The sequence below is a fragment of the Leopardus geoffroyi genome, chromosome A3 (assembly GCF_018350155.1).
Source record: "Leopardus geoffroyi isolate Oge1 chromosome A3, O.geoffroyi_Oge1_pat1.0, whole genome shotgun sequence".
NCBI lineage: Eukaryota > Metazoa > Chordata > Mammalia > Carnivora > Felidae > Leopardus > Leopardus geoffroyi.
The window spans coordinates 10,918,850-10,945,163 of record NC_059336.1 but is presented as its reverse complement, the minus strand read 5'-3'; the positions used below and the strand labels follow the sequence as shown (position 1 = coordinate 10,945,163).

Sequence of the window (26,314 nt, the reverse complement as noted above, 5' to 3'; positions counted from 1 at the left end):
AGTACCGGCCCTGGCTGGCTTTGCAAACAGCTTCCTCTCTTCAGAGCCCTGGGGAAGGCATTTTCTCTCTTTTTCACTGGTTTTCTTTAATTGCATACGATCCACACTACACACAGACATTTGCTGTTGCCATTTGCATTTTTTCTCCAGGCAGGCCCATGAAGCAAGTCTTTGCTGGGCATGTTATGTACATGGTGGAAAGAACAAAGCCATCTCCTTATTGAGGGAAACAGACATGGGGGGTGGGGGGTGGGGCAGGGGTGCTGGGCTCTCGGCCAGCTTCTGCTTCACTTGTGGACGCAGAGTGGTAGGGGCTCCTGTGTGGCCCTTGCAGGCTTCCTCCTCGGGGTGTGGTTCCAGTCGGTTCTGTGCCAGGGCCGCGCTCAGAGCAGCACGTGCCTGAAGAGGCTTCTGATAGTGACGGCAGTAGCTTCAGGCCGCAGAGGGCAGGCAGAGCTGGGGGTATCCTGGCGGCGGTGGCGGCGGCGGCGGTGGGGGCGGCGGGGTGTGTCCTCTGGGCTCAGTTGTTGTCTCTGGTGTCCGAGGAGGCACTTCCGAACAAGATGTCACTGTCGTGCGACATGCTGCTCAGCTGCGACTTGGTCTTGATGAGGAACTGCGCCCTCCGGAACATCACCCTCTCCTGCTCCTGCTTGAGCTCCAGGTAGGAGCGCGAGAAGGTGTGGAAGATGGAGGTCACCGGGAAGGCCATGAGCAGGATGCCGCTGAGGATGCTGCTGAGCGCCACCACCTGGCCGGGCGTGCTCCGGGGCACCATGTCGCCGTAGCCCACGGTTGTCATGGTGATGACGGCCCACCAGTAGCAGGCAGGGATGCTGGTGAACTCGGGGCTGTCGGCCATCTCGTTCTCGATGACGTAGAGAAGGGGGGCAAAGAGGGCGATGGCCACGCAGAGGAAGAGCAGCAGGAGCCCGAACTCGCGGGTGCAGCGGCGGGCCGTGAGCCCCAGCGTCTGCAGCCCCAGGGAGTGGCGGGCCAGACGCATGACGTACAGGATGCGCAGCGCCCGCAGGACCCGCAGCACCAGCCCCACCTTGTCCAGGTAGCTGTTGCCCGCGCCGGACTTGCGGCGGCCCGCGGAGGCGCCGTCCACCAGCAGGGTGATGTAGTAGGGCAGGATGGCCACCATGTCGATCAGCGTCAGCGGGCTCCGCAGGAAGGCGAACTTGCTGGGCGCCTGGATGAGCCGCAGGAGGAACTCGAGGGAGAACCAGCCCACGCACACCGACTCCACAATGAAGACGTTGCGGCACATCTGCGAGCACCGGCCCTGGGAGAGAGGCGGGGAGGTCAGGGGGAGAGGTCAGCCGTCCTCCCAGCGAGGCCGTTGCGTGCTATGCCCCGGCCCCTCTCTAGTGAGGCTCCCTTCCTGGGCCACGCCGGCCAGGCCGAGGGCTGCAAGCACCTGCATCCACCGCTCTTCATCTCTGGAGGCCACACCGGGCTCCTGGATTCCAGGCCCCGCCCCTGTATCCCGGAGCCCGCCCCCGGACTCCAGGCCCCGCCCTTGGATTCCAGACCCCGCCCCTGGATCCCGGAGCCCGCCCCCGGATTCCAGACCCCACACCCCAGATTCCATACTCCCCCACCCCGACTCCAGGCCCCGCCCTTGGATTCCAGACCCCGCCCCCCAGACCCCAGAACTCCGCCCCCGGGCTCCAGGCCACGCCCTTGGATTCCAGACCCCACCCCCCAGATTCCAGGTCCCACCCCTGGATTCAAGACCCCAGAAGGGCTGCCTCCTTGACTCCACCCCTGGAGTGTCTGATAGGTGTCTCAAACTTATGCCCCAAAGTGGCTCCTGATTTTTTTTAAGTTCTTTTTATTGATTTTATTGGCTATAATTGACACTTAATATTGTGTAAGCTTCAGGTGTACAACATGTTGATTTGATACATCTATAATACTGCAATATGATTACCACCACAACCTTAAGCTAACACCTTTATCACCTTGCGAAACTATCATTTCTTTTTTGGGGGGTGGAAACCCATCAAGATTTAGCCTCTTTGGGCTCTTGCTTTCTCCTGCACACCTGCCCACCAGTGCTGTCCCTTCTTAGCTATCCACCTTTCCAGTTGCTGGGGTCTGGGAGACTCAGCCACATACTAAACCCTCTCAAATGATCCTCAGGAAATCTGGTTGGTTCTTCACTTAAAATTATTCCGGGGCATGTGGGTGGCTCAGTCGGTTAAGTGTCCGACTCCTGATTTTGGCTCAGGTCATGATCTCTCGGTCTGTCGTCACAAAGCCTGCTTGGAATTCTCTCTCTCCCTCGCTCTCTTCCTCAAAATAAGTAAATAAACATTTAAAAAAATAAAATGATTCCAGAATCAAACCACTTCTCTTATGTCTGGTGCCCTCACCTTGGTCCAGCCACCGTTCTCTCTTGCCTGGACAGTTGCAGGCACCTCTTTCCTGGGATCCCTGGTCCCTACAGTTTATTTTGTACACAGCCAGAGGGATGCAGAGAACATGAATCAGATCCTGTCCATTCTCTGCTCAGCACCTTCCATGGCTCACAGAGATAGCTTGGAGTCCTTTCTGGGACACATGGCCTTGCTGCTACCTCTCCCACTCCCTAGCCCCCCGCCTGCCCTGTTCCTGTGCTCCAGCCTACACCCGGGGCTCCCTGCACCCCCAAGCCAGGCCTGGAGTTTCTGCTCCCCCTGTGGGAGTCTTCTTCCCGGACACACCCACATGGCTCTGCCCTCCTTTCCTCCAGCTCTTTGCCTCATTATCACCTTCCCAGGGAGGTCTTTCCTGATCCTCGCCCTGATTAAAAGTCCCCTCCTCCCTTTGTCCTCCACCCTGATCCCCCTCATCATCTCTTAATATGCTTTATAAGTTACTTATTTGTCATGTTTATTGTCAGTTTCCACCCTCCACCTCCCCTGTTCCCCTGCTCCAGCTGATTATAGCCCCACAGGGAGGGGCAGCTGTGTTCTCTCTCTGTTCACCCTCAGGACCCCAGTGACTGGAACGGCCTGGCACGTGACAGGTGACCAGTTCATGTTGGTCACCAGAATGGATGGAAGCACATGGGACTGGCGTTTATTTATTTATTATTATTACTATTTTTAAAGTTTCTGTATTTATTTTGAGAGAGACAGAGAGAATGTGAGCAGGGGAGGGGCAGGGAAAGCGGGAGGATTTCAAGCAGGCTCCAGAGTGGAGCCCAAGAGGGGCTCAAACTCCTGAAACTGTGAGATCGTGACCTGAGCCAAAATCCAGAGTTGGACGCTCAACCCACTGAGCCACGCAGGTGCCCCGGGAGTGGCGTTTAGATGGGAGTGCCAACTCAAGGCCAGGTGGGCAAAGGGAGCCCAAGAGAGGTGGGCACGGGGGTTGGGGGGTGGGGGCGGAGGCCTGCCAGAGAACACAGCTGTCCTGCTAACTACCTCCTGACGACTGTCCCAGGAGAATTCAGGCTGCTGCCTCACCAAAGTCAGCAGGGGGGCTGGAACTCTGGAGTTCTGCGTGAAATTCCTGCGTTTTAAATGTTGCGATAATTCAATACAGAGAAAACACTCTGTGGGCCACTCAAACGCATCTGTGTGCCGCATCTGGCATGCGGGCTGCCAGCGGGTCTCTCTGGTCTGCAATGGGACTGGGCGGGTAGACCGTCCCCAGTGGCTTCAGACCTCCGTCTGACAGAGTGGGCAGGTGCGTGTGGTGCCAGCCTGGGGCACCTGTCATTCCTGGGCACAGCTGGGTTCTAGGAGGCTTACGATAGCAGCTCTCTCTAGGAATACGTTAGAGGCTGGAGAGATGCACTAGGCCTGGGTGGGGCTCTGAGGTCCCGGTCCTCTGTGATGGGAAGCCCCCTCCTCTAGAAAGCCCTCCTGGAGTGTGCCCCCTCGAAGTATCCCCAGCACAGTTGGCGGGCCTCTCCCGAGAGCCCCCTTGGCTTGTGTCTCACGCTCAGGGTCACAGGGGTATCCCTGTCCCTCCTGCACTAGACCTGAAGTCCCTGTAGCTGGAATACTCATTCTGGTCACCCTGCGATGCCTGGCGATGCCTGAAGACAGTGCAATACACTCAAAGGTGTGCTCAGGGAGCAAGTGAAACAGTGAATCCCACTGGTCTCCAAAATGAAGTCAAAGAATGGCATTTTCGGTGAATCATGAAGAAGTCCAGGCATGATTTAAAAAAAAAAAAAAAAAAAAAGCAAGGGTCAGAAGTTGAACAGAACAGTGGCTTTATTAGTATTTTCCTGATAAAATCGGGATTGCCTATGTTGGAGCGAAGAAGAAATTTATGCTACACACAGGTGCTTTCGGACAGGTCTCAAACAATGAGACTTTTCTCTTTCTTTTTTTGGCAGGTGCATGTAATCCTTATCGTTAGCACTTCCTGCACGCTCCAGCACCAGGCATCATTCCAATCACTTCCCGTAGACTCGCTCAGAAAGTGAGGCACAGAGAGGTTAAATAACTCGCCCACAGACACACAGCCAGAGTGGACAAAATGGGATTCAAATTCAGGCCATCTTCATCATTCCCCCTTCTGCTTATCAAAAATTAATTTTACTGGTCGAGTGCTGCTTCTCTTCAATACTTATTTTAAAAACTCAAAGTATAGGGGTGCCTGGCAGCTCAGTCTGACTTCGGCTCAGGTCATGATCTCATGGTTCACAGGTTTGAGCCCCGTGTTGGGCTCTGTGCTGACAGCTCAGAGCCTGGAGCCTGCTTTAGATTCTGTGTCTCCCTCTCTCTCTCTCTCTGCCCCTCCCGTTTGCGCTCTCTCTCAAAAATAAATAAACATTAAAAGATTTAAAAAATTTAGGGGCGCCTGGGTGGCGCAGTCGGTTAAGCGTCCGACTTCGGCCAGGTCACGATCTCGCGGTCCGTGAGTTTGAGCCCTGCATCAGGCTCTGGGCTGATGGCTCAGAGCCTGGAGCCTGTTTCCGATTCTGTGTCTCCCTCTCTCTCTGCCCCTCCCCCGTTCATGCTCTGTCTCTCTCTGTCCCAAAAATAAAAATAAACGTTGAAAAAAAAAATAAAAAAAAAAAATTTAAAAAATTTAATGTATACAAAAGCTCTAGAAACCCCCCATGTATCATGAATGCAATAGTTGGTGTTACTTCCTCCATAACATATGTACACAGAAAAGTCCTCGTGTGGTGAGCAGTTCCAATGTTCCATCAGAGTTCACGTGAAGCACTTAGCACATGCAGGGTACACAGCCAGTGCTCAATAAATGCTGGCTTGGCGCTATTTTTATGTTGAGTTCACACAACCATACCTATTTCTCCATTGCTTATACAGTTTGTACCTGTCTGAATGTTTTGGTCTTGAAACTTGCTTCTAGAATCGTCCCTCCCCACCCCCCCCCCCCACCCATATGGGGAAAGGGTCCCAACTGAAAAGCCCAAAGGTCTCATACACTACGAAGCTGAACTGGGGAGCACACACTTTCCGTAGACTCACCGCCCCCCAAGAGGTGCTGTGTGGACTGCACAGGGGGCACAGGCCAGAAAGCCTGCTGTATACATTTTGAGAGGCTGGGAGTTCAAATTTTTAAATGAAAAACACCTACTTTTATTTTTAAAAATTTTTAGTTTTTTTTTTTTTTTTTTTTTGAGAGAGCGAGAGACCGTGCGAGCAGGGGAGGGGCAGAGAGAATGAGAGAGAATCCCAAGCAGGATCCACACACTGCTAGCACAGAGCCAGACGCAGGGCCCGGACTCTTGAGCCATGAGATCATGACCTGAGCTGAAATCAAGAGTCAGATGTGTAACCGATGGAGCCATCCAGGCACCCCCAAAACACCTTAGTTTTAAAAGTTGGCAACCAAGTCAGACTTTTAGGGAGCACGGTACGGGCCAATCACACACTTCCGTGGGGCTCTGTGGAGTCCCAGGCTGCCATGTGGGCCCCGTACTTCCTGGTTTAAGACCACAGGATTTGGATGCAGTCAGACCTGGGTCTGGGCAAGCTGCTCTGCCTCGGCGTTCTGTCACGTGGGTATAAGAACCCCTCCTATACCGGGGTGCTGGAAGTTTCACTGAGAACTTAAGATTTAAGCAGAACTACAGCCCAGCCCCTGGCTCCTAGTAATTGCCTGCCGTGTGCTACCCCTAAGACCTGAGCACACACCTCAGTCAGGCCATGGAGCAAACACTTTACACGCATTTAACACAGAGATGCTCACTATTTGAGCACATGTGCACACACACACATACAGCTACCAATAAAAATTATGTTCAGGACCTGGAAAATGGTTCTGGGATATTTACAAAATATATAGATATATATATTTATAGACATGTTTTTTAGGTTTACTTAATTGTTTTGAGAAAGACGGAGACAGCACAAGCGGGGGAGGGGCAGAGAGAGAGGGAGACACAGAATCCAAAGCAGGTTCTGCACTGTCAGTGCAGGAGCCCGGTCCGGGGCTTGAACTCATGAAACCATGAAATCATGACCTGAGCCGAAACCAAGAGTCCTATGCCTAACCAACTGGGTAACCAACAGTCACCCAGGCGCTCCTTTAATATATTTTTTACAACGTTTTATTACTTATTTTTGAGAGAGAGAGAGTGTGAGCAGGGGCGGGGTGCAGAGACAGAAGGAAACAGAAGATCTGAAGTAGGCTCCACGCTGATAGCAGAATCCCATACGGGGCTCAAACTTACCCCAGATCATGACCTGAGCTGAAGTCAGAGAAAGCTCAACCCACCGAGCCACTCAGGCACCCCATCCTGGGCTATTTTTAAACACGGGAATTAGGAAGGCTGAGAGAGGGATCACGTGGGTGAAATAAATTTTGAGGATATATTATGTGTTTAGCCCAGGGGCAGACACATCATAAATCACATCATCCATGTACTACTCACTCATTTGCTCCTTCCCCAGAGCGGCTGAGCACCTCGTCCGGGCTGGACCCTGTTCTAGACCCCGGGGGGGCACAGCGCACACCGAGAGGGGCCCGGGGCTCATGTGTGAACGCGGAGTTGGACAACACGCGTGGAAACAGGCGGTCAGAAGGGCCTGGAGATGCTGCTCAGCCAGCGCAGGCCAGGAAGGCCTCCTGGTGGAGGGGACAGTGCGGGCGCGGAGCGTGTGGGCGTCTGGGAGGGAGCGGCCTGCAGGACTGCTTGGTGTCCTGAGTGCAGAGACCCTCCCCGCACGCAGCCGGGCCCGCGGCTCTTACCTGCTCCTCCTCTTCCCGCAGGCTGGGCAGGGTGCTGATGGACAGGTTGACGGCAGTGACGGTGACGAAGAGCACCGAGAGGCAGGCGAACACCTTGCCCGGCAGCCCGGAGTGCGGCCTCTCCACCATGTCGCGCAGTCTCCGCATGCAGCGGCCCAGGCGGCCCTCGCCCTCGGCCGCGCCCTCGCTGCCGGGGTCCTCGCTGGATGGCGGCTCGTCGTCGTCCTCCTCCGCCCGCTCCACCACGTCGGCGAACTCCTCGATCTTCTGCAGGTAGCGGCGCTTGCAGCAGCCGTCCAGGCGGTCCTCGGCGACGCCCCAGTACAGCAGCTCCTCCTGGAAGGACAGGGCGCACATCTCCCGCAGCAGGCGGAGCTTGCCAGCCCGCAGGAAGGTCAGGATGGTGCCGAACGCCCCCGGGTGGCGGTCGAAGAAGAACTCGTTGCAGGTCACGTCGTAGTCATCGCACACGTTCAGGATGTCGTCGAAGTTGGTGCAGGCCTTGAGCTGGCCCAGGCGCGTCAGCGGGAACTCCTCGAGCGTGGTCCAGGGCAGCGAGTACTTGATGCCGCCCACGTTGATGATGATCTGCCGCCGGCGGTCGTCGGGCTGGCCGCCCTGGCGGGGTGCGTCCTGGGGCCGGGGCCGCAGGCGCTGCGCGCGGCGGTAGAAGACGCCCTTGAGGGACTGGCCCTGCGGGAAGAAGGCCGGGTGGAAGGAGGCGTCCGAGGCGCAGCTCAGGGCGCTGTAGTCGTAGTCAGAATTGTCTCCCGGTAAGAGGGTCATTTTGGGCCTTCACATCCCCCTCGGGCCTGGGGGGAGAAGGGAGGAGAGACCCTCAGCGACTCCAGAGCCTGGGCAAGCAGTCCCGAGGCTGCAGACATGTGCTGTTAGGGACCGAACTGTGTCCCCCCCAGATTCATAGGGGAAGCCCTGAGCCCCGCGGGCCAGCAGTAGGAGGCAGGGCCTGTGGTGTGTGTGTGTGTGTGTGTGTGTGTGTGTGTGTGTGTGTGTGTGGTGGGTGATTAGATTTACATGAAGTCGTGAGGGGCGGATGAGTGCCCTTCTAGGGGGGAGGAAGAGACACCAGAGCTCCCCCTCTCCCCACCTTGCGAGGACACCGTGGGAAAACAGCCCTCTCCAAGCCGGGAAGAGAGCCCTCACCAGAAGCCAAGCACAGTGGCACCTTGAACCTGGCCTTCCAACCTCCAGAACCGGGAGCCAGGCATGTCTGTTGTTTCCGGCCCCTGCGTGGGTGTTTTGCCACAGCAGCCCAAGCTGAAGAGCAATAGTGTCATTCAGCCTTTATTGCACAGAACGATTCTTCCACATCCCCCTCACTTAGGCCATCAAAACTTACTGAGTGCTCCCGTGGGCCAGGCACTGCTCTAAGCACTGGGGGTTTACACGGAGTCAGACACGGTCCCCGGCCCCCCCCCCCCCCCCACAGCCGACATCCCAATGGACTGCCACACGACATCTGTACTATTACCTACCTAATGCTCTGTTTTAAATTAGCCTGGGTTTTTTGTTATCATTGTATTCATGTGGCTTGGAAAGTCAGTTTAGTGTAGACCAGGAGTTCTCGGGCCGATTTTGTTCCCAGGTAGACGTGTGGCAATGTTTTGATGGTCATGACCGGGGGAGGCCACTGACATCTAGTTGATAGGGGCCAAGGGTGCTGCTCAACATCGTATGATGAGCCGGCCAGACACCACAGCAGAGAATTCTCTGGCCCCCAAAGTGCACGGTGTGAAGGTGGAGAAGCCCTGATGTGGTGGTTCCTCATGGCCTGGGCAAGTAGTACTTAACCTTGACCTGTTTCCATTTCCTCATCTGTACAGTGGGTAAAACCACTTGGCCTACTTCCTAGGATTACTGAGAGGATTCCATGAATTATGTGCATAAGAGCCCCTCATAACAGTGGCTGGCACATAGATACTCAATCATTTTTGTCTATTATTACTGTTTGTGTTTAACTGAAAGAGACACCTTGCTTTGCTTCCCTAAGTGGAAAACCTGTATCGCTGGCCATAAATAACAGGCAGTGTCCAAAGAAACGCATTAATTATCACAACAGTGTCACAGCTGCTCATGTATCAGCAAACATCAATTTGAGGAGATAGGGGTGAACCGGACAGGCATGCCCACTCCTCCAGGAAATGTTCCTTGGCTCTTCCCACGCCTGTACCTGGGGCATTATCTTTGCCATATCTGTATGCAAGCCTGGCTCCTTTATAAGACTGCTTGCTCTGTGGGGCAAGAACTGGGCTTGATACTCCGCTCCGAATCCCCGTGCCCAGCACTGGAAGAGCTGAAAGGGCTTCCCGAATGAGGCCAATGTGATGAAGGCACTTCTGAGAACCTGAGGTCAAAACATCTGCTCGCACAGGCCCTGTCTTTCCCAACCCTCAAAGCTAACCAAGGCTATGTATTCATTCATAGCTCATGGGCTGAATTTGGCTCACAAATATTCTGCCTGGCTTGGAGATTTTGAAAGTGGAGGAATTTTGTGTAAAAATTTATATTCTCGGTTTCTCTTGAAAAAAAATCAGACACTTGGCAACATTTGGCCTAAATTCCGGCTGAGAAATGACCGCCTCCTGTCGGCAGGGTGTGCATGCTACAATCTACCACAGTCCCCGACCCTCCCTGTTATCTTTCGCACAGCCACTCCCCTTCACTCATGTAGGTTTCCTTCCTGGCCCCTGTAGGCATTTGAGTTGGAGACCCTAGATGATGGCAACTGAGCTCTCCAGAGTTAAGCTGATCCACAGGAAAGTATTAACAGTCTAATACTCTGCTTTTAAAAATCATCATCCTTCCCTCCAGCCCAGTACCCCGTGGAAGCAAGTGGTAGCAGCAAAGTCTATCAGTGCCAATGGAAACCCACTGCCAATACCTGAGCGTCAATCTGTGCTACGGACACGTTCAGGGAAAATGCACGAGCGCGCACACGGGTGCACGTACACCTGTATGGATGCAAAGAGTTCAGCAGGAGCCAGGCGGGGGGGAGGGGAGTCCATCTGAAAGAGGCTCCCATCCTAACGGAAATTCTTTTACATAAAGCAAACCGTCACTCCACTCATTTGTCTTTGGGGAAAGTGTCACAGATTGGGTGCTGGGAAACCAGGGGACACCTGCGTTTGAAATGAAAATGATTTGATTTTAGAGTGTTGAGAATGTTTCTTAACTTCGCCTAAAATTGGAACCGATCTCCTCAGGCACAGCCTGCCAGAATCCTTTGGGGGAGCGAGAATAATCCCTTTCAGGCACTTCACATTAGCGGTACCGCTTTTCAGCTCTGCTGTCTTCTCTTTGCCACCGAAGACAAGAGGAGAAGCGACATTCTGTTTGGCAAGAGTGGTGGCGGAGGAAAAGGAACATTCATTCCTCTTGTCCTGCAAGCCCTGAAGAGCCCCTGTGAAACCCCCTTGACTGTAATCACCTCTTCCAGAATGTCTTCCTTCAACCTGTAGCTTTCCCGCCGGCAGAAAGCTCCCCCAATTAGAGATCCCTCATTTCTTCCTCTCCTGACTCATGTCAGTTGTGAGTCAAAGCCTCAGCGTCCTATGTGGAAAGTTATCCTGTTTAGTGTGGAGAAGGGAACAAGAGCATACTATACGGTATGGAGAAGGAAAAAGCCCACTTCGTTTGGTCTGCTAGCACGTGGAAGGCCAGATGCTAGGGTTTGCCAAATGAGGAACAGGCACGCTTCTCCTTGGCCTTTGGTCTTGGGGACACCTCGTCTGATGGGTGTAGGGAGACGGCTCTGCATGCTAGACTCTAGAGTCTCGAAAGAAGTCCAGAAATCAAAGAGGCCCCAAAGCCCTGCTTCTGGAAAATACTGCCGCTTTTCACCCAGCCTGACACCCTCCTGAGAAGTTTGGTTTTTTAAAATTTCTCTCCGGTGTTGTATCTGTCAGTTCCAGAGCACCATGGATTTTGGTGATTTTGCCTCTGAGGGGCTGTGGACGGTTGGGAAGAGAGCTGTCTGAGAACGGGGCTGTGGGGATAAGGATGAGGGGTCCAGAACTGTCATTCTGCACTTACTGCGTGTTGGGCCTCTGACAGGTCTATAGGCAAAGCAAAGACAGACCCAGCCCCTGTCTTCAGGGAGTGGACATTCTAGTGGTGGAGGCGGTCCCTAAGTAAGGTCATTTCAGGAAATAGAGCAAGGAAACGACAGCAGCATGAGCTGGAGGGGTCTGGGAGGGCTTCTTGGAGGAGGGAACCTCGGGGCTGAGGTTGGACGGGAAGGGGGGAGGGGGAAAGAGAATGGATTCCGGTGGTGCCATTCACCGAGGAGACGCTAGGTGGCGCCATGATGAGAACGGAGTTAGGGGCAGCATTTGCTGGCTGTGGGATGCGGGACAGGAGGGCAGGTGGGCAAATCCGGGAGAGACAGCAGGGGTGAGGGTGGCTCGCATGGGTGGGTGGATGGACGGATGGTCGGATGGAGTCAGACCACACCAAAGCTGACCTGAGGATTTTGTGTGTTTGTGTGTGGGGGTGGGTGGGTGGTAGCATTATCAGCCCTGGCTGGGCTACAGGGGGCGGGAGGACCAGGCTGGCAGAGAAATGGCGAAGCCCAGAGGCTGAGGGGCTCCCCATGCCCAGCACCCACTTCCCTATCGAAGCCGCACTCCACACCAGGTCTGGTGAGCACAGGTAGACACCATTGGTGGGGCATGTGTAGGCAGAGTAACGCAACCCCACCTAGATGTCCTAATCCTGATCCCTGGAGCCTGTGAATATGTTAGATTACACGCGAGGAGGGATCAAGGTTGCCAATCAGCTGCCTTTGAGATGGCAAGATGATCCCGGATTCTCTGGAGGCCCAAGCAATCACGAGGGTCCTTAAAAGATAGAAGAAAGAGGCGGGAAAGTGTGTCAGACGCAATGCGATGTGAGGAAGACGCGACTGGCCTTGAAGACGTAAGGGGCCACAGGCCGAGGACAGCAGGCCGCCTCTAGAAGCTGGTAAAGGCAAGACCTGACTCTCCCCCGGGCCCTCCAGAAAGGAACGCAGCCTTGCTGAGACACCTTTATCTTAGCCCCGTAACGCCCATTTGAGACTTCTGTCTTCCAAAATGTGAGGTAGTAAGTTTGTGTTGTTTTCAGCCACTCAGTTTGAGGTACTCGGTTACAGTAGGAAATTAACACACGGGATGTTGAGAAAAACCAGGTCCTACTCCCGCTCTGGGGTCAACCTGCTGACTACTCCAAGCTGGAGCAGAAGAGCTCACTGGCTCTGAAATCAGGAGACCTGGGTTCCAGGCCAGTCACTCTGACTTGGGGGAAGTCAGGCCTCTCAGACTCACTAACCATATCTGTAAAATGGGGATACGACCAGCTCCGACCTCCTTGACTTATGGTGAGGACGAAGGCAGGTGACACAGGGTGATGCGCTTGGCCCAATGCCTGACACACGGTGGACCCTCAAGGGACACCTGCTGTACTATTAGCTAGAAGAGAGGTCTGTGATCTTTCTCTCCACCAGCCAAGGGTGACTCCTTTCTTGACCCGACCCAGTGGGATCTGAACCCAGCATTTGTCTGACCCCCAGAGCCCACTGCTGGAGGGAGCACAGTCTGGTACAGTCTCTGGGAAAGCTGTAAGGGGTATTGAGGGAAGTGATGGATGTTGCTGCAGTATGACCCAGGAGTCCCAGTCCCGGGTAGATTTCCCAGTCCTAGGTCCACAGGGATTGTGGCACACAATAATATCTTAATTGTACTCAGATCCTTGACTCAGGGTCTGCTTCTGGGGAACCCGATCCAAGAGAGGAACAAGGCACAAGAATGCATGTCCTGCGTTGCCTGTGGTGCTAGATGTCCCTTGGTGTCTATCCCAGGGTGGGGGGTGGGGGTGGGGAGGGATGGACAAGTGAGTCGTGGTAGACACAGATGGTGGACTCCTATACATCGCAGAGGAATTAGAAGGATTGAACTAGATGTAGGTTTAGTAACACATTTAGATCTGAAAAGCATGATGCCGAGTGGAAAAGAAACAGAAGTTTATAGCACTATGCTATTTATGTAAATGAACACACACACACACACACACACACACACACACACACACGTACGTTACATATTTCACAAAGACTCAAGCACATGGAAGGATCTATATCAACCACAGGGAGGATGCCTGGCAGGGCAGGGGGAGGGGACAAACAGGGCGGCTGGAATGAGGGAACCATGAACAAGACAGCCTGTGGCATCGGCCAGTGATGAAGAGCGGCCTGAAGGTAACACAACTCTGGGAGTTAATCCAGGTAAAGCAAAATGCGGAGCACAAAACCAGCCAAGTCACCAGGTTCTGAATTGCCCCTAGGGCTCAGTGGAGATACAGATTCTTAGGACCATCCCTAGACCTTCTCAGTCAGAATCTCTGAGGTTGGGGGGTAGGAACTGGCATTCTGATTGGCTCCCTTTGAGATTCTCATGTGCGCTCAAGTTCAAGGGAGACCCAAAGAGTGGACGCCTTGAAAACCTGGAGATCACCCCCCTCAGGGGCCGGGGGATGCTACAGCTGCTCTGGATTTTGGTAGGGAGCCCCCTGACCAACTTTTCCATCTCTCTGGAGGTTCGGGAAGGCTCTGTGGTACCCAGTAGAAACCCTTCTGGTGTGAGAGAAAACCTTCTGCACTGGGGCCGCCTTGATCAGATTCCCCTTTGTGAGCCTACAGATCTGCTGAAACTCCCCATGCAACTTCTTTCCCTTCCCTTGGGAGAGAGATGGTGTGCGCAAGTTATGACAGGGCTGAGTACTCATTTCCAAAAATAAACAGTCATTTAAACCGTAAGTCCTGAGTGGCTGAGGCTGCTCAGAGCCCATGGGGCCGCTGTGTGGTCAGCGTCTGACTACGAATGGAGGTACGAGACCCGGGGGTGGGGGTAGGAGGGGAGAACGGGATGGGACGAAGGTCCAAGTCCGGCTTGTCTGGCCACCCCAGCTGCTCCTGCTGATGAGCCTTCGGCCCGAGACAGCCATCTGCACCCACCGAGTCACCGGCCCTCTCTGAGCCGCTTTCCTCCCTATGATGTGGGGATGAGTGTGCCTACCTCACAGGGCTGTTGTGGGGATCTGGTGAGTGGAACTCCTCTACGGGAAGTAGCAGTGCTGCCCGACTGCTCGCCCCCATGGCCGTGTCCCGTCAAGGTCACGAATGGGTTCCATAAACTGCTGCGCACTCATCCCGACTGCTAAGACGTCTCCCGGCCTTTTTCACAAACCACTGGTCTCTCTTGCCTCTGTTTTCCAGCCCTGTGCCGATCCCTCGGGGACGGAGCTGTCTGTCCCTCTTCTGAGTGGGAGGGGGGATGCAGGGAGAGCGCTGAACACTCACAGCGTAAGAACAGCAACCACGGCCACCCTTAATTGCACACTCAGTGCTAGGTGCTGTGCTAAAAGCCTTAATTGCGTGAGTCATGTCAGACATGACCATTAACACCCCCATCTTATAGATGAGGAAATTGAGGCTTTGAGAAATAAAAACTCAGGATTCTGGTGACAGAAGTGATGAAGCCAGAATCAATCTTCGCCTATAGGACTCCAAGGCAAACTGTCTGTATTTCACTGCTTCCCTGGATTACGGGTTCCTGGGAGGAGGGAGAGGTCTCCACCACCTGCAGCAAGCTAGGGACTGGATCTCGCATCTCTTATTTTCTACGGACAAGCTTTTGGAAAGTCTTTTGTGGGGGGGGGGGTGGAGCAGACAACCGCCCACGGCTGGGGGAAACGCATTTATTCCTATTGTATATTTGCACAAGAGCAGAGTTAAGATATCGACAAAACCCTTGATGTTGTCAAAGTCTGGGGTGCCATTTTGGCCTCAGGGCAGAAGAGCTCTCCTGTGGTGTAAACGGGTTCCAGCCAGAGGTGAGGGTGTGGCCTCTGGGCCACACTGCCGGGTTCACCACTTCCTAGCTGTGTGCCCTTAGGAAAAGTGACTGCACCTCTCTGTGCCTGAGTGTTCTCAGCACACTGGGGTAATTATCCCACCTTGTAAGTGCTTGGAGCTGTGGCTGCGCACGTTAGGGCTCTGTGTTTGCTAGAAAGGCTTTTGTGTAGCAAGCCTGGCACCTCCCCTTACATTTCTTTAGGGGAGGAATGTGAAGTGGAAAACACCTGTCAGAAGAGGGGGCTTCGGCGCTGGCTCTCCACTTGGTTGGACCTCAGTTTCCCCATCTGTAACATAAACTGAAGAGGCAAACCCCTATGGTAGGCACAATAATGGTCCTCCTAAGAGGTCTATGTCCTGATCCTCGGACCCTGAGAATATGTGGCCTTACGTGGCAGAAGAGATTTTGCCGGTGTGATTAATTAAACCCATGATCTTGAGGTGGGGATACGAGCCTGGATTATCCAGGTGGCCCCCCGTAATCACAAAGCATCCTTAAAGAGGGAGGCAGGAGAGTCGGAGTCAGAGAAGCAGATGTGATGACAGAATCAGAGGCCGGAGTGACGTGGGGCCAGGAGACAAGGATGCGGGCAGGTTCTAGAAGCTGGAAAGGGCAGGGAAATGGATTCTCCCCCAGGAGGAACACAGCCCTGCTGACCCCTTGATTTTAGCCCAACGAGACCCATTTTGGACTTCCGATCCCCCAATCTGTAAGATACTAAATGTGTGTTGCTTTGAGCGGCTACGTTGGTGGCAAGATGTGGCAGTGGGGACCTAACACAACTTCAAATGCCAACTTGCTAAACGAAAAGCATTTCTGTCCTGAGCAGCTCAGGCTCTCGCTTCTTTTACTCACACCACGATTCTCAACCTGTGCCCTCACCCCAAGATCTCTCCACTCCGTCCTTGCCCTGCCAGCGCGGCTTCATCTGTCAGGGGTAGGGGCTCCTGGCTGGGCTGATTCTAGAGGCGGGTCATGCTGCATTAATTCCCAATTAAAGCATTAAAATGGATCCAGCCAGCGGGCTGGCCCAGGTCCCAGCACGCTGGATCTCCTCGAGATGCGGCGCCTGCATGGAGACTCTGTCTGTCTTAGTTACCTGCTGTCCATCCTTGTCACAAGGCAGCCGTGCCGGGCGGATCTCAGTCCTGCTTCCCGAGAGCCCAAGATACCGGTGGGAGTGAAGTATTTGAGGGAGAGCTGGCTCTTCCCTCCATCTCCACCTGCTCCCCAAAAGAAAATGTGCCAGAGTCCCTGCACCCCTCTATAGAAAAGACAGATCGGCCTCCGGAGTCTCCTTATTCTGCTTCTGGCAAAATAACACCCAATGCACATCTGTCTTCCACTGGGAGCTGTTCTGGGATGGAGGCAAAGGTTCTTTTCTATTTGCCTCCTCGCAGCCCCGAACCCCGGGAGCACAGGCACAAGCAGAGGAACAGTCTGGGGGAGCAGCGAGGACCTGGGGCAGCAGGCAGGGGACACTGCACACGCAGCCCTTCTGTTCCTTTTCCTTCAATAGGTGTTAAGGCTGCAGTGCCTGTGGCACGGTGTGGCGGGGCTGTGAGGAAGCAGGGAGAGCCTGGCTGTACCAGCCTGCCCTGGGGAGACGCAGGTGTGATGCAAAGCCACCACAGGGCAGGGGCAAATCTGAGGCACAATGCAGGTCCTGTCGGTGGCCCACTCACTCTGTGTTCTGATTTTGCCAACCAAATACTGTCTGCTCAATGATAAAAATGGCCAACAGTGATTGAGTGCTCGCAGGCTAGACTTTCCTGCCTCTCCCTTTTTATTCGTCCTATTTAGAGTGGCTTTTCCAGCCACCATTTTCCACCCAGGGACCACATTTCTGGGTTTAACAAACCAGCCAGGAGTGGTTTCCCAGACCCCTATGTCTTTGGCAACTGGAAATGCTGACTCTTCATCACGGATTTGGAAGTGGGATGTGGAGATAGGACAGCCCAGTGAAGACACTTTTTTGGGGTCCAGGGGGTTAATTCCTAATTTCTGGTTTGAGTGTCTTAGCCCTGCACCCGGGGGGATGTTCCCTGGAGGCATCTCTCAAGACTTTTGCCAGGATCCAGCTGTGTGTCTGATGCAGAGAGTTCAAAGTGGCAGCAACCAGGCTCTGTGGTGCCCCCAGCGTGGGTTCTCAAGCCTTGGGACAGGGGTCAAGGCTCCCTTGTTTCCAGCACACGCACAGTTGCCCACAGGTTTGGAGACATCCTTCCACTGGAACGGACTGCTTTAGGGAATGACCCATAAGGGCAATCCCCAGAGGCCATCCTAGCCTGTCTTTCTAACTCACCGTCCCTCACTCCCCACTCGGCAGGGGCCTCTGCAGAAGTCCAAGACAGAGGACACTGGTGCCAAGCTCAGGTCCGGGAGAACCCCAGAAGTCCACTCAAGAAAGCCAGCGTGCCCGGGCCACCTGTCCCTCCCCTGGCCCCGGCACTGGCCCCAGGTCTCCGGCAATGCCAAACTTCCCCCGAAGACTTGCTCCCCGTAGTGGCTCCGGCTGCTGTCATGCGTGTGGGTATCAGACACACCCTAGTGAATAAAGCTCTGCTCAGATTCATAGAGGCAGGAGCCCCTCCACCCCCCACCCAATGAATCAGAGCAGCTCCCGCTCCCTCCTGGCACCTCCCCCCTGTGCCTCATCTCAAGGTGTCAGTGAAGGAGGTCAGGTCTCCATGTCTGTCTCATCCTCTGGGTGACTTTGGTGCCTGGCACCCTTTAAGTGCTTAAGAAAATGCTGCCTGAACAGACAACTTTAATGAACTGTCATTGGTGGGAGCCTGCATTCATCAGTGTTAGATCAGGATTTCTCAACCCCCTTCCCCCTATGGAGCTTTTTGAAGACATTTTCTTCCTATCCAAGGAACCTACTCCAGCTTTCCCGCTCCCCTTGAGAATGACTGCATTACAGGAACCAAGGCAAAGGCGACTCTGCTTCTGCCTATACACAGGGGGGCTGCTGCAGTCAGCTACCCCTGCAGGCTGGGGCCTCCTCTCGGCAGGGGCTGGGTCTCAGTCCCTACTTCTCTCCAGGTTGCAAGATGCTTCCATCCTATCCCACCCGCATCCCATCCCTCTCCTTCAGTGTTTCCTCCCCAGCTCAGCGCCTCAACAACTGTTAAGTGAATGAAATAATGCATGGGAGGCACTTGGCTTGGTGAGCTGCGCACAGTAGGTGCTCAACCCAGGTTTGTTCTATTCATGAATGAATGAACTTCTCTCTTTTCCTTTGGCACCCAGACTCCAGTCCATCCAGGCCGAGCCCCTCCTGGGTATGGAGCCCCTGAGGCTAAGGAGGCGACCACCACTTTTCCCACCATCAGATGCTAGAGGCTCCAGGGAACACAGCCGTCTTGGGATCCCGAGCGCCAAGCACACAGTGGGCGCTCAATAAAAGCTTGAGCAAATGAATGACTTAGTAAAGCCCATCTGCACTGGTGGAGATGCTGCATTCTGTGCCTAAGGATGGAGTGAATAAGCGAGTGACGGCCCCCCCTCTATCACCTCTCCCCAACACTCCCTCCATCCTGGATCCAGAAACCTCCGCCACAGCCAGGATTGCGCCCCTGCCCCGTCACCGCGGCGGAGCACGTCCGGCACTTCGCACCCCGGGGGACCGCTCGGGAAGAACTGAAGCCGGACCCGCACTGTGACGGTGGCGAGCGCGCCCCGCGCCGCCGTCCGCAGCCGCTGCCGGGTCCTCGGTCGCCCCAGCCTCCCAGCCCCGCGACCTTCGGTGCCTCCCCCCGCAGGGGGAGCCCGGGGGTCACGGCCACGTGCCCCCCAGCCCGAGCTGGAGCCCGAGTGTGCCGGCGCGGGGGCCGCCGCGCGCAAAGTTCCCACCTCAAGTTCCCGTCACGGCGTCCCCGCGGCGGAGTTGGCCCGGCCGCGGCCGCGGTCCCCCTGGGCTCTGCCGGCGGGTCCTGGGCGAGGGCGCGAGCAGGGGCCGGGAGCCGCCCGGGGCCGCCTCCCGGAGCCGCGGGCAAACTTCGGCCCCCGGGCCGGCTCTGCTCCCGCACTCGGACCCAGGGCCGCCCCGCCTCCGCCTCCCGGTCCCCGCCGGGCTCCGAGTGCGCCGGGAGCGCCGCGCCGCAGCCGCCGAGGGAGGGTGCGGGGCGGGAGGCGGGACGGAGGGAGGGGACTGCGCGCGGGGCGGGGAGAGTGGGCGCGCGGCGGAGAGCGCGGCGCTGGCCTCGCCCCGCGGCCCGGTTCCGCGGGGGGCCCGCGCCTCGGGTGGGCAGCGCTCCGCCCGCCCCCTGCCGGAGCCCCGCCGGGGCCGCGCGGCGCGCGCGCGCGCGCGCCCCTCCGCCCCGTGCTCCCCGCCCCCTCTGCCCCGCGCGCGCGCCCCCTCCGCCCTCCGCCCCGCGCTCCCCGCTCCTGGGCCGTCCGCGCCCCACCTCCACCCGCCCCCCCCGAGGTCGCGCGCCTCGTCACGTGCGTTCCCCCCGCGCCTCGGGCGCCCTGCGGGTCCTGCACCCCTCGCGCTGCTGTCCCAGGGTCTCCACGTGCCACGCAAAGTCCCCGCATGCGCTTCAACCTTCTGGGGGCCACGGGCCGTGCTTTACCGCGAGGTCCCGGTGCACCGTTGCCTTCGGGTCCCTCATGTCACCGCGCGACAGGGACGGCACGCGCCTGGCGGCGTCAACTTCTTAGGGACGGCACCTGCCGCGCCGGGCGCCTTTCCCTCCTGGTCCGCGTGGCCCGGCCGCCGCCGGCACCCCTGGCCGACGCGGGGCACTCACACAGGGCCCTGGGGTCCCGGGGTCCAGCAACCAGTGCACAGGCAGCCGGTCAGGAGCGACGCCTCGCTTCGAAATTGGTAGGAGTCGCGCTTTTGCTGGGGGGTTGGGTTGGAAGGCTGTGCCCGAGGGGGCGCCACGGCAGAGCCGCCTCTTAGTGTCGCTGGCCTCCCACCCTCCTTTCCTCTTTAACTTCCAGCCTCTGTGGCCTTTCCCCACCATCAGAGAACAAAGAAAGGCTGTGGAGAAACCCTGATGTGGGCCGGGTCTGAGACCTGGTCCTTAAGCGTGAGTTGAACGCCCACTGGCGTGGTGGTGGGGACTACGACTGACAAGGACTTGTCCCCCCGAACTCACCTTCTGCTCGGGGGAAAGGCCGAGCCAGGAACACCGAGAACGAGCAGGACTGCGGTCTGTGAGAGGGGCGACGAAGAAGCCGGAGCAGGGTGGGGGGTACAGAGCGAGGGGCGAGACCCCTTTAGATTGACCGCTGGGGAGGGGACGTGTACACAGCCATGAACAAGGGTAAGGAGCCCATCTTTGGAAGATGTGGTAAGAGAGCTTTGCAGCTGGATGAAACAGCAAAGACGACGATCCTGAAGCAGGAAGGAGGGAGGCATATTTGAGGAATAGCAGGGGCATCGGAGAGGAGTAGTGGGGAGGGTGTGCAGGAGAGGAAGTCTTCCTGGCTGTGTGGGCTTTGGTGCTCAGGTGGTCCCTGGAGCACACTTTGAGAAACAGGGCCCCAGGTGGTAGATCGGGTCCCTGCCTTCCCATCCCGTCTGAAAACTGGCATTTCTGTCTCTTTCTCCTTGCGGATTGTCCGTCTCCCCCGCGAGACATCAAGCTCCATCAGGGTTGGGACTATGTGCTGTCCCTTTAGCATCTTCCACATTGCCAGGCACAGACGGACCAGGCTTCTGAAAGAGTCGTTGGGGGAGCACTGAGGACAGTCCTAGGGGGGTAGATTTGATCATTCCAGGGAGACACAGGACTTGTTCCAAGAGCACGGGAGGAAGGTGCAGAATAGAAGTGCCCTCCCCACCCTGAATTTCTGATTCAGTGGGTTTGGGGTGAGACCATTCTAATAAATTTTCTGGTCATTCTGATGTTCCTGGTCTGCGGCTTTGAGAACCATTGATGTTGAAGACTTGAAACTCAACCCAGCTGGGTCTGACTTTAAAGCCCACATGATCTGCCAGATCCAGTGGGGTGTCCGGTGAGCTGGACCTTATGAGCACCTCTGGGAGAGGGGTACTGTCCCCGGGGGATGGGCCTATCAGAACACTGTGCACCTGAGTCAGATGTTGTGGTGACCTGTGGACAGAAGACCCTGAAACACAAGGAGACCATCCCTAAGGACCGTTCTTCCCCCTCCCCCCTGCCCCCCATCCACCCACATATAGAGACTCACTTTCTGTGCCCAGGAGTTAAATTACTGCCTGCTCTTATCCCTGACTTGTGCTAAACTGTGTCCAATAAAACTCTTTTAAATCCTTTTAAGGAATTTCCTCTTTGCAGTTCCTCCCTCCCTTTAGAGCCTTCCAGATTTTCAGTTCTTCTCTTCCTATCTTCATCTCCCTCCTGAGAAACATTCCTTCCCAAGCTGTTGTGTGGAAATGCATGTTGGTGATGCCGGTGAAGGTTTTGCGAAAAGATGAACCGCCCTCCCCCCCCCCCCCCATCCGAAGCTTGCTGAGCACTTTCTAGGTGCCAGGCAGTTCGCTGGGCAATTTGTAGGTGTCTGAGGTGCAAAATGGGTTCTGGCTCCAGCTTGAACACCTGTCTCTTTGGCTCTGCTGGATTAATTAAAAAAAAAAAAAAAAAAAAAGTGAATTAGTTGCCAACCTTTAAAAAGTGGGAGATTTCACCTAACATTTTTTCTTTGGAAACACTGAGCGATCTGGCTGACGTCCCTCGTGGGGGTGGTATGCTGGGTCGGGGACACCCCTTTGCCTGTGGTTTGCCTCTTGGCCCATGGCGTCGTGTCATTCGCGGTACCACTGGGCCCCTGGAAGCCTGAGTTACTGACCTCTCATCTTGGCAGATTGTCCAGGGTCACACAGTAAGCGGCAGAGCTGGATCTGAATCCAGGCCTGTCTGACCTAAAAGCCCAAGCCTGTCACTGGGGAAAAAAAGCTGCTATTAGAGCGGGGGCAGGAGGAGGATGTGGCATCCCTGGCCCAGAGGACATACCTTAAAAGGGAATTACTGTCAGCGGTTTAAGAATATGCTTGCCTTCCCATTCATAACCAACTGTCAGTAAGTCATAAAGTTCTAGGTTGTTTTTCCATGGCATGAAGGGTTACCCAGAGTAGTCCAAGCTTTTTTATCCAACCTCCCCCTTGAGATGGGAGGGCTTAGATTCGCAAGGCTGGTGGTTAGTTAGGAGAGGAGTTTGGAGAGGGAGTGGGGTGGGGATGGAGGGAGCGCCTTCACCACCACCTGCTCCCACCACCTCCCGTCACTCTGCCCCGGGCACTCTGCCTTTGTGAGCCTGGGACACCCCAAGCAAGCTCTGTCCTTGTGCCTGGAGGGATCTGCCCTAGCTCTCCATATAACCTTTTCCTCCCAGTCTTGGGTCTCAGTCGTCCCCTTGGGACCTACTGGCACAGATCAGGGCACAGGGGGTGAGGTTGAGGCGTACAAGGGCACGGCTGTATTTAAATCTTTATTTTAAAAGTTAATATTTTGTTCATCATGGGTTTGTTTTGTACTGATTTTGATTAGAAAATGTTAGTGTGTCAAAATGTTATTTACCTTGAATGCTGAGCTTTTTAGTGCCTCTTTAAATCCTGCACCCCCAGCGGGGGCCTCAGCTCTGCTCCTGCTCCAGGGTGCTCTGGACCAGCAGTCAGGAGACCTGGGTTCTGGTTCTGGTCCTCCTACTAGACGTGTTCTGTGAGTGGACACAAGTCCCCTCGGTGGCCCGAGCCTGTCAGCTATTCCATCTGTCCAGGGAGGGGGTTATACCTGCCTTTAGTTCTAGAGCGATCCGAGACACCCAGCATTGCTCTGATGGGTTGTGCATTGTGTCCCTCTCCTGGGGGCTTTGGGACTGTTTTAGGCCTTGGCGACTCTGGTCATTATGGGATGTCACAGTCCTTTCCTGGGTACCCCAAGTGAGGTGTTCCTCCGTGCAAACGCCCAATCTTCATGGCTGCTGTGAGCAATCAGCATTGATTTTCTTGTTCGTTTTTCTGGCCCTGGGGGAACTTTTCTGTTTTGGAAGTGTGATCACACACCCTATTCTTTGAGGTCTTGCCTTTTGTTCTTTGGTTTCATTCATTGGACCACGTGACACACATTCATTAAGGACCTTCTATAGGTCACGCACTGATCAAGCACTGGGGATACAAAAGGCACATTTCCAGCCCCAGAAGAGCATTTGTTGTAGTGAGGGAGACTGCACGAGGCCGATCCGATCCGTGAGAAGTCTGCCTGGGGTAGAGGACTTCCGGCCCAGTTAAGGCCGCGCTGAGAGAACTGTGCGTTGTCCTTTCCCCTGGGAGGACCCTGCGTCCCCGGTTGTGATCCAGATGCCATCAGCCCAGAGCAGAGTATGGTCACCTTCCTAATAGAATCTCCTGGAGAGAGTGCTGCAGTGGTACAGTTTGGATCCACATTTGAATGGGCAGAGCTCCAAGTTAGACCTTCCCGTTCCTTCTCACTCCCCTTCTCCATCCAGTGCCTCCTCTGGATTGTGGTTGGTTCCTTGGTTTTTCCTAGTCCTGACAGCCCTCGCAGCCCGTCTCCAAGCCCACCTCTTCCTTTGGCTTTCCTCCACTGCCCCAGCCCTCAGGGGACTCTCTCACACTCTGGTCCAAAGCCTTTATCAGCTAATAGGCCTGCTGCCTGGAGCTTAATTAAGATCTGTCTAGAGTTCCTTGTTGCAACAGTGCCTTGTTCCTTGCCTGGCAGTCAGTGACAGCTGGGAGGGCTCTGTCCCCTCAACTCCGAGGATGCAAACAGGTGCGGCTTGCTAGGGCTTCCGTGTTTCAAAAATAATGAGTTATGCGCCAGCATTTGTAAATCAGGAGATCTCACCCAAAAATCTGGATTTCTGGCTTCCCTTGAAAACTTAGAAGATGTGCCAACCCCACACCTTATATTCCTCCCTGGCAAAAATTGGCAGCTTTTTCCTTTAGACGGAGCGTGGGTTCTCCAGTTTGCCACAGTCCGCACTATTCCTTCATGTCTAACGGGGGGGGGGGTTCCCTTTATTCATCCTCTTCACTCTCCTGCTCCCCCCCCATAGGCTTTGAGATTTTAACCCCTGCTTTCAGCTTTTTTTCTTCAAAAGGAGAGACAGCTCATCAGAGCGTTATGTACTGGCAGATGCTTCGCAAGACTCAGAGGGAGTCTGGCCATGATTACTGGAGATTCGCTGGGTAGACGGAGGAGGGGAAAGTCAGGAGGGTGCTTGCTATAAATCCAGTCCACAGATTCTTAGGATCGATGAACTCACATCGGTGTTTGAACTTGGCTGGTACTTTTTGGCTTTACCTGTACATGTGGAGAGATAGTTAATGTGAAAATGAAACAATAAAAGCATTAAAATGAGGTTACTGAGAGCACACTGTTCTCAGATTTTTACATTTACTTTTCATCGTCTGTGGGCAGTATTGTTTTTAAAATTTTTAGGTTTATTTATTTTTGAGAGAGAAGGAGAGAGTGAGCACGAGTGAGGGAGGGGCAGAGAGAGAGGAGGAGAGAGGATCCCAGGCACGATCCGCACTGTCAGCACAGAGCCAGGGGAACAACACTTGATCAGGGTTTTGTTGTTGTTGTTTTTTTTTAATGTTTATTATTTTTGAGAAAAAGAGAGAGTGGGAAGGGGCAGAAGGAGAGGGAAAGAATCCCAAGCAGGCTTTGTGCTGTTGACGCGGAGCCTGACATAGGGCTCAAACTCACAAACTGTGAGATCATGACCTGAGCTGAAATCAAGAGTCGGATGCTTGACCAACCGAGCCCCCCCAGGCGCCCCCCCCACCCCCGCTTTGCAGGCAGTATTATTATTTTCCCCATTTTCGAGACAAGGGAACAGAGACCCAGGTTAGTTACTTGCTCAGGATTGCACGGCCAGGAAACCTGACGCTTGTGATTGCGACGTAGCCAGAATGACCCCGGCCCCTTCATTTTGGCACAGTTGGAGGCACCGGTAGATGATGGGCTCATTATTGTTTTCTCTGGGGTGGTCTCCCTCCTGTCAGGTGGGGCGCGTTCTTTCCTTGGCACAGGGTTGAAGTTAGCCAGCCCGCAAGCCTGTTACTGCAGGCTGTTAGATCCGGAGACACGCAGGGGCGAAAGCCTTTGGCAAGGGGAGCATAGGGTGGGGAGGGGGGAGGCAGGAAAGCAGTGGCCCCACCAGCCCGGGCCCGGTCCCCTTAGATGGCCCATGGATCCTGCAGGCACAGGGACCACCATCCAGCCTTTGGGCATGAGCTCATTTCCCGTGTCCCCACGTCTGAGGTCAGCGCCCCGTTGAGCATCCATCCGTCTTGCTGCAGTGGAAGATTTTAGTACTCTTGTCGTTACTTTGCATTGCTTCTGGGCTGCGTTCCCTCTTATTTCATTTTCCTCTGAAATCCTGAGCTCACCCTCCTCAGCAGCTGACGGGACCATTTATTTCCAAGGCTGCAGCCGGTCGGAGGGCTGCTGACAGCTAAGCGGAGCCCTCTGGGTTTTTGCCACCCTGTTTTGTTCCCGCAGACAGGGACGGGAGATAGGAGAACATCTTCATTTTGTAGCAGCAAAGCTGTCAGAGCTTTGGAGTCTCAGCTCTATCCACTGTGTCGCAAAGGGCGCTGCCTTGGCGGACTCCGTCCCTCGGTCTTCTGCCCTTTGGGACTCAAAACCTTAAGGGAGTGCAGTCTGTGCTTTGCAAGTGTCCTGTCAAGTGCTCCTGGAGCTCAGAGAGGGTGAGAGATGTGTGGGGTTTGCACAGCAAATGAGTGGCAGAGCACAGGGAACAGCTCCGGCCCCAGCCCTTTTGCCTTGTATCAGCCTCTGCCTCTTCAGGGTGTCAGAAGGCCGAGCTCCCAGGGGACACCCCCCCCTGCACCCCCCCCCCCCCCCCAAGACTAACCACCTGGCATGCTTTTCTGCCAGCTCTTTATGAGGCCTGCTCCTCCCAATCTGGTCTCAGCTCAGATGCTCCCTCCTCAGAGAGGCCGCCCCTGATGCCTCCATCTGAAGCCCACCCCCCCCATCACATTCTCTCACATCTTCCATGTTCTTCTTCTCAGAGCTCTGATCAGTGCCTGAAATGATCCCTATCAGAGTTTAACTTACGTTTTTATTATCTCTTCCAGCAGAACGCAAGCTTCATGGGGGCAGGACTACATCTGTCTTATTCACCGTTCTCTCTCAAGCACCTGGCCCGCAAGAGGGCTCCACAACTCTGTTTGGGTTGAAGGAATAAACCTAGCCTAGGTGGATTTGGGGGGGGGACTTCAAACGGTCCTTAAA

At 55.1% G+C, this 26,314-nt stretch overlaps 1 protein-coding gene across 1 annotated transcript; it reads right to left on the bottom strand.

Moving 5' to 3' along the window:
- Nucleotides 1–119: 119 nt before the first annotated feature.
- KCNG1 (potassium voltage-gated channel modifier subfamily G member 1) lies at nucleotides 120–19,374 on the bottom strand. The gene is made up of 3 exons (XM_045444224.1): nucleotides 18,948–19,374; nucleotides 7,180–7,991; nucleotides 120–1,291 (listed from the first exon to the last, which is right to left on the bottom strand). The coding sequence occupies exons 2-3, from the start codon at nucleotides 7,963–7,965 to the stop codon at nucleotides 521–523; spliced, it is 1,557 nt and encodes a 518-aa protein (XP_045300180.1). The 5' UTR covers nucleotides 7,966–7,991; nucleotides 18,948–19,374; the 3' UTR covers nucleotides 120–520.
- Nucleotides 19,375–26,314: the final 6,940 nt, after the last annotated feature.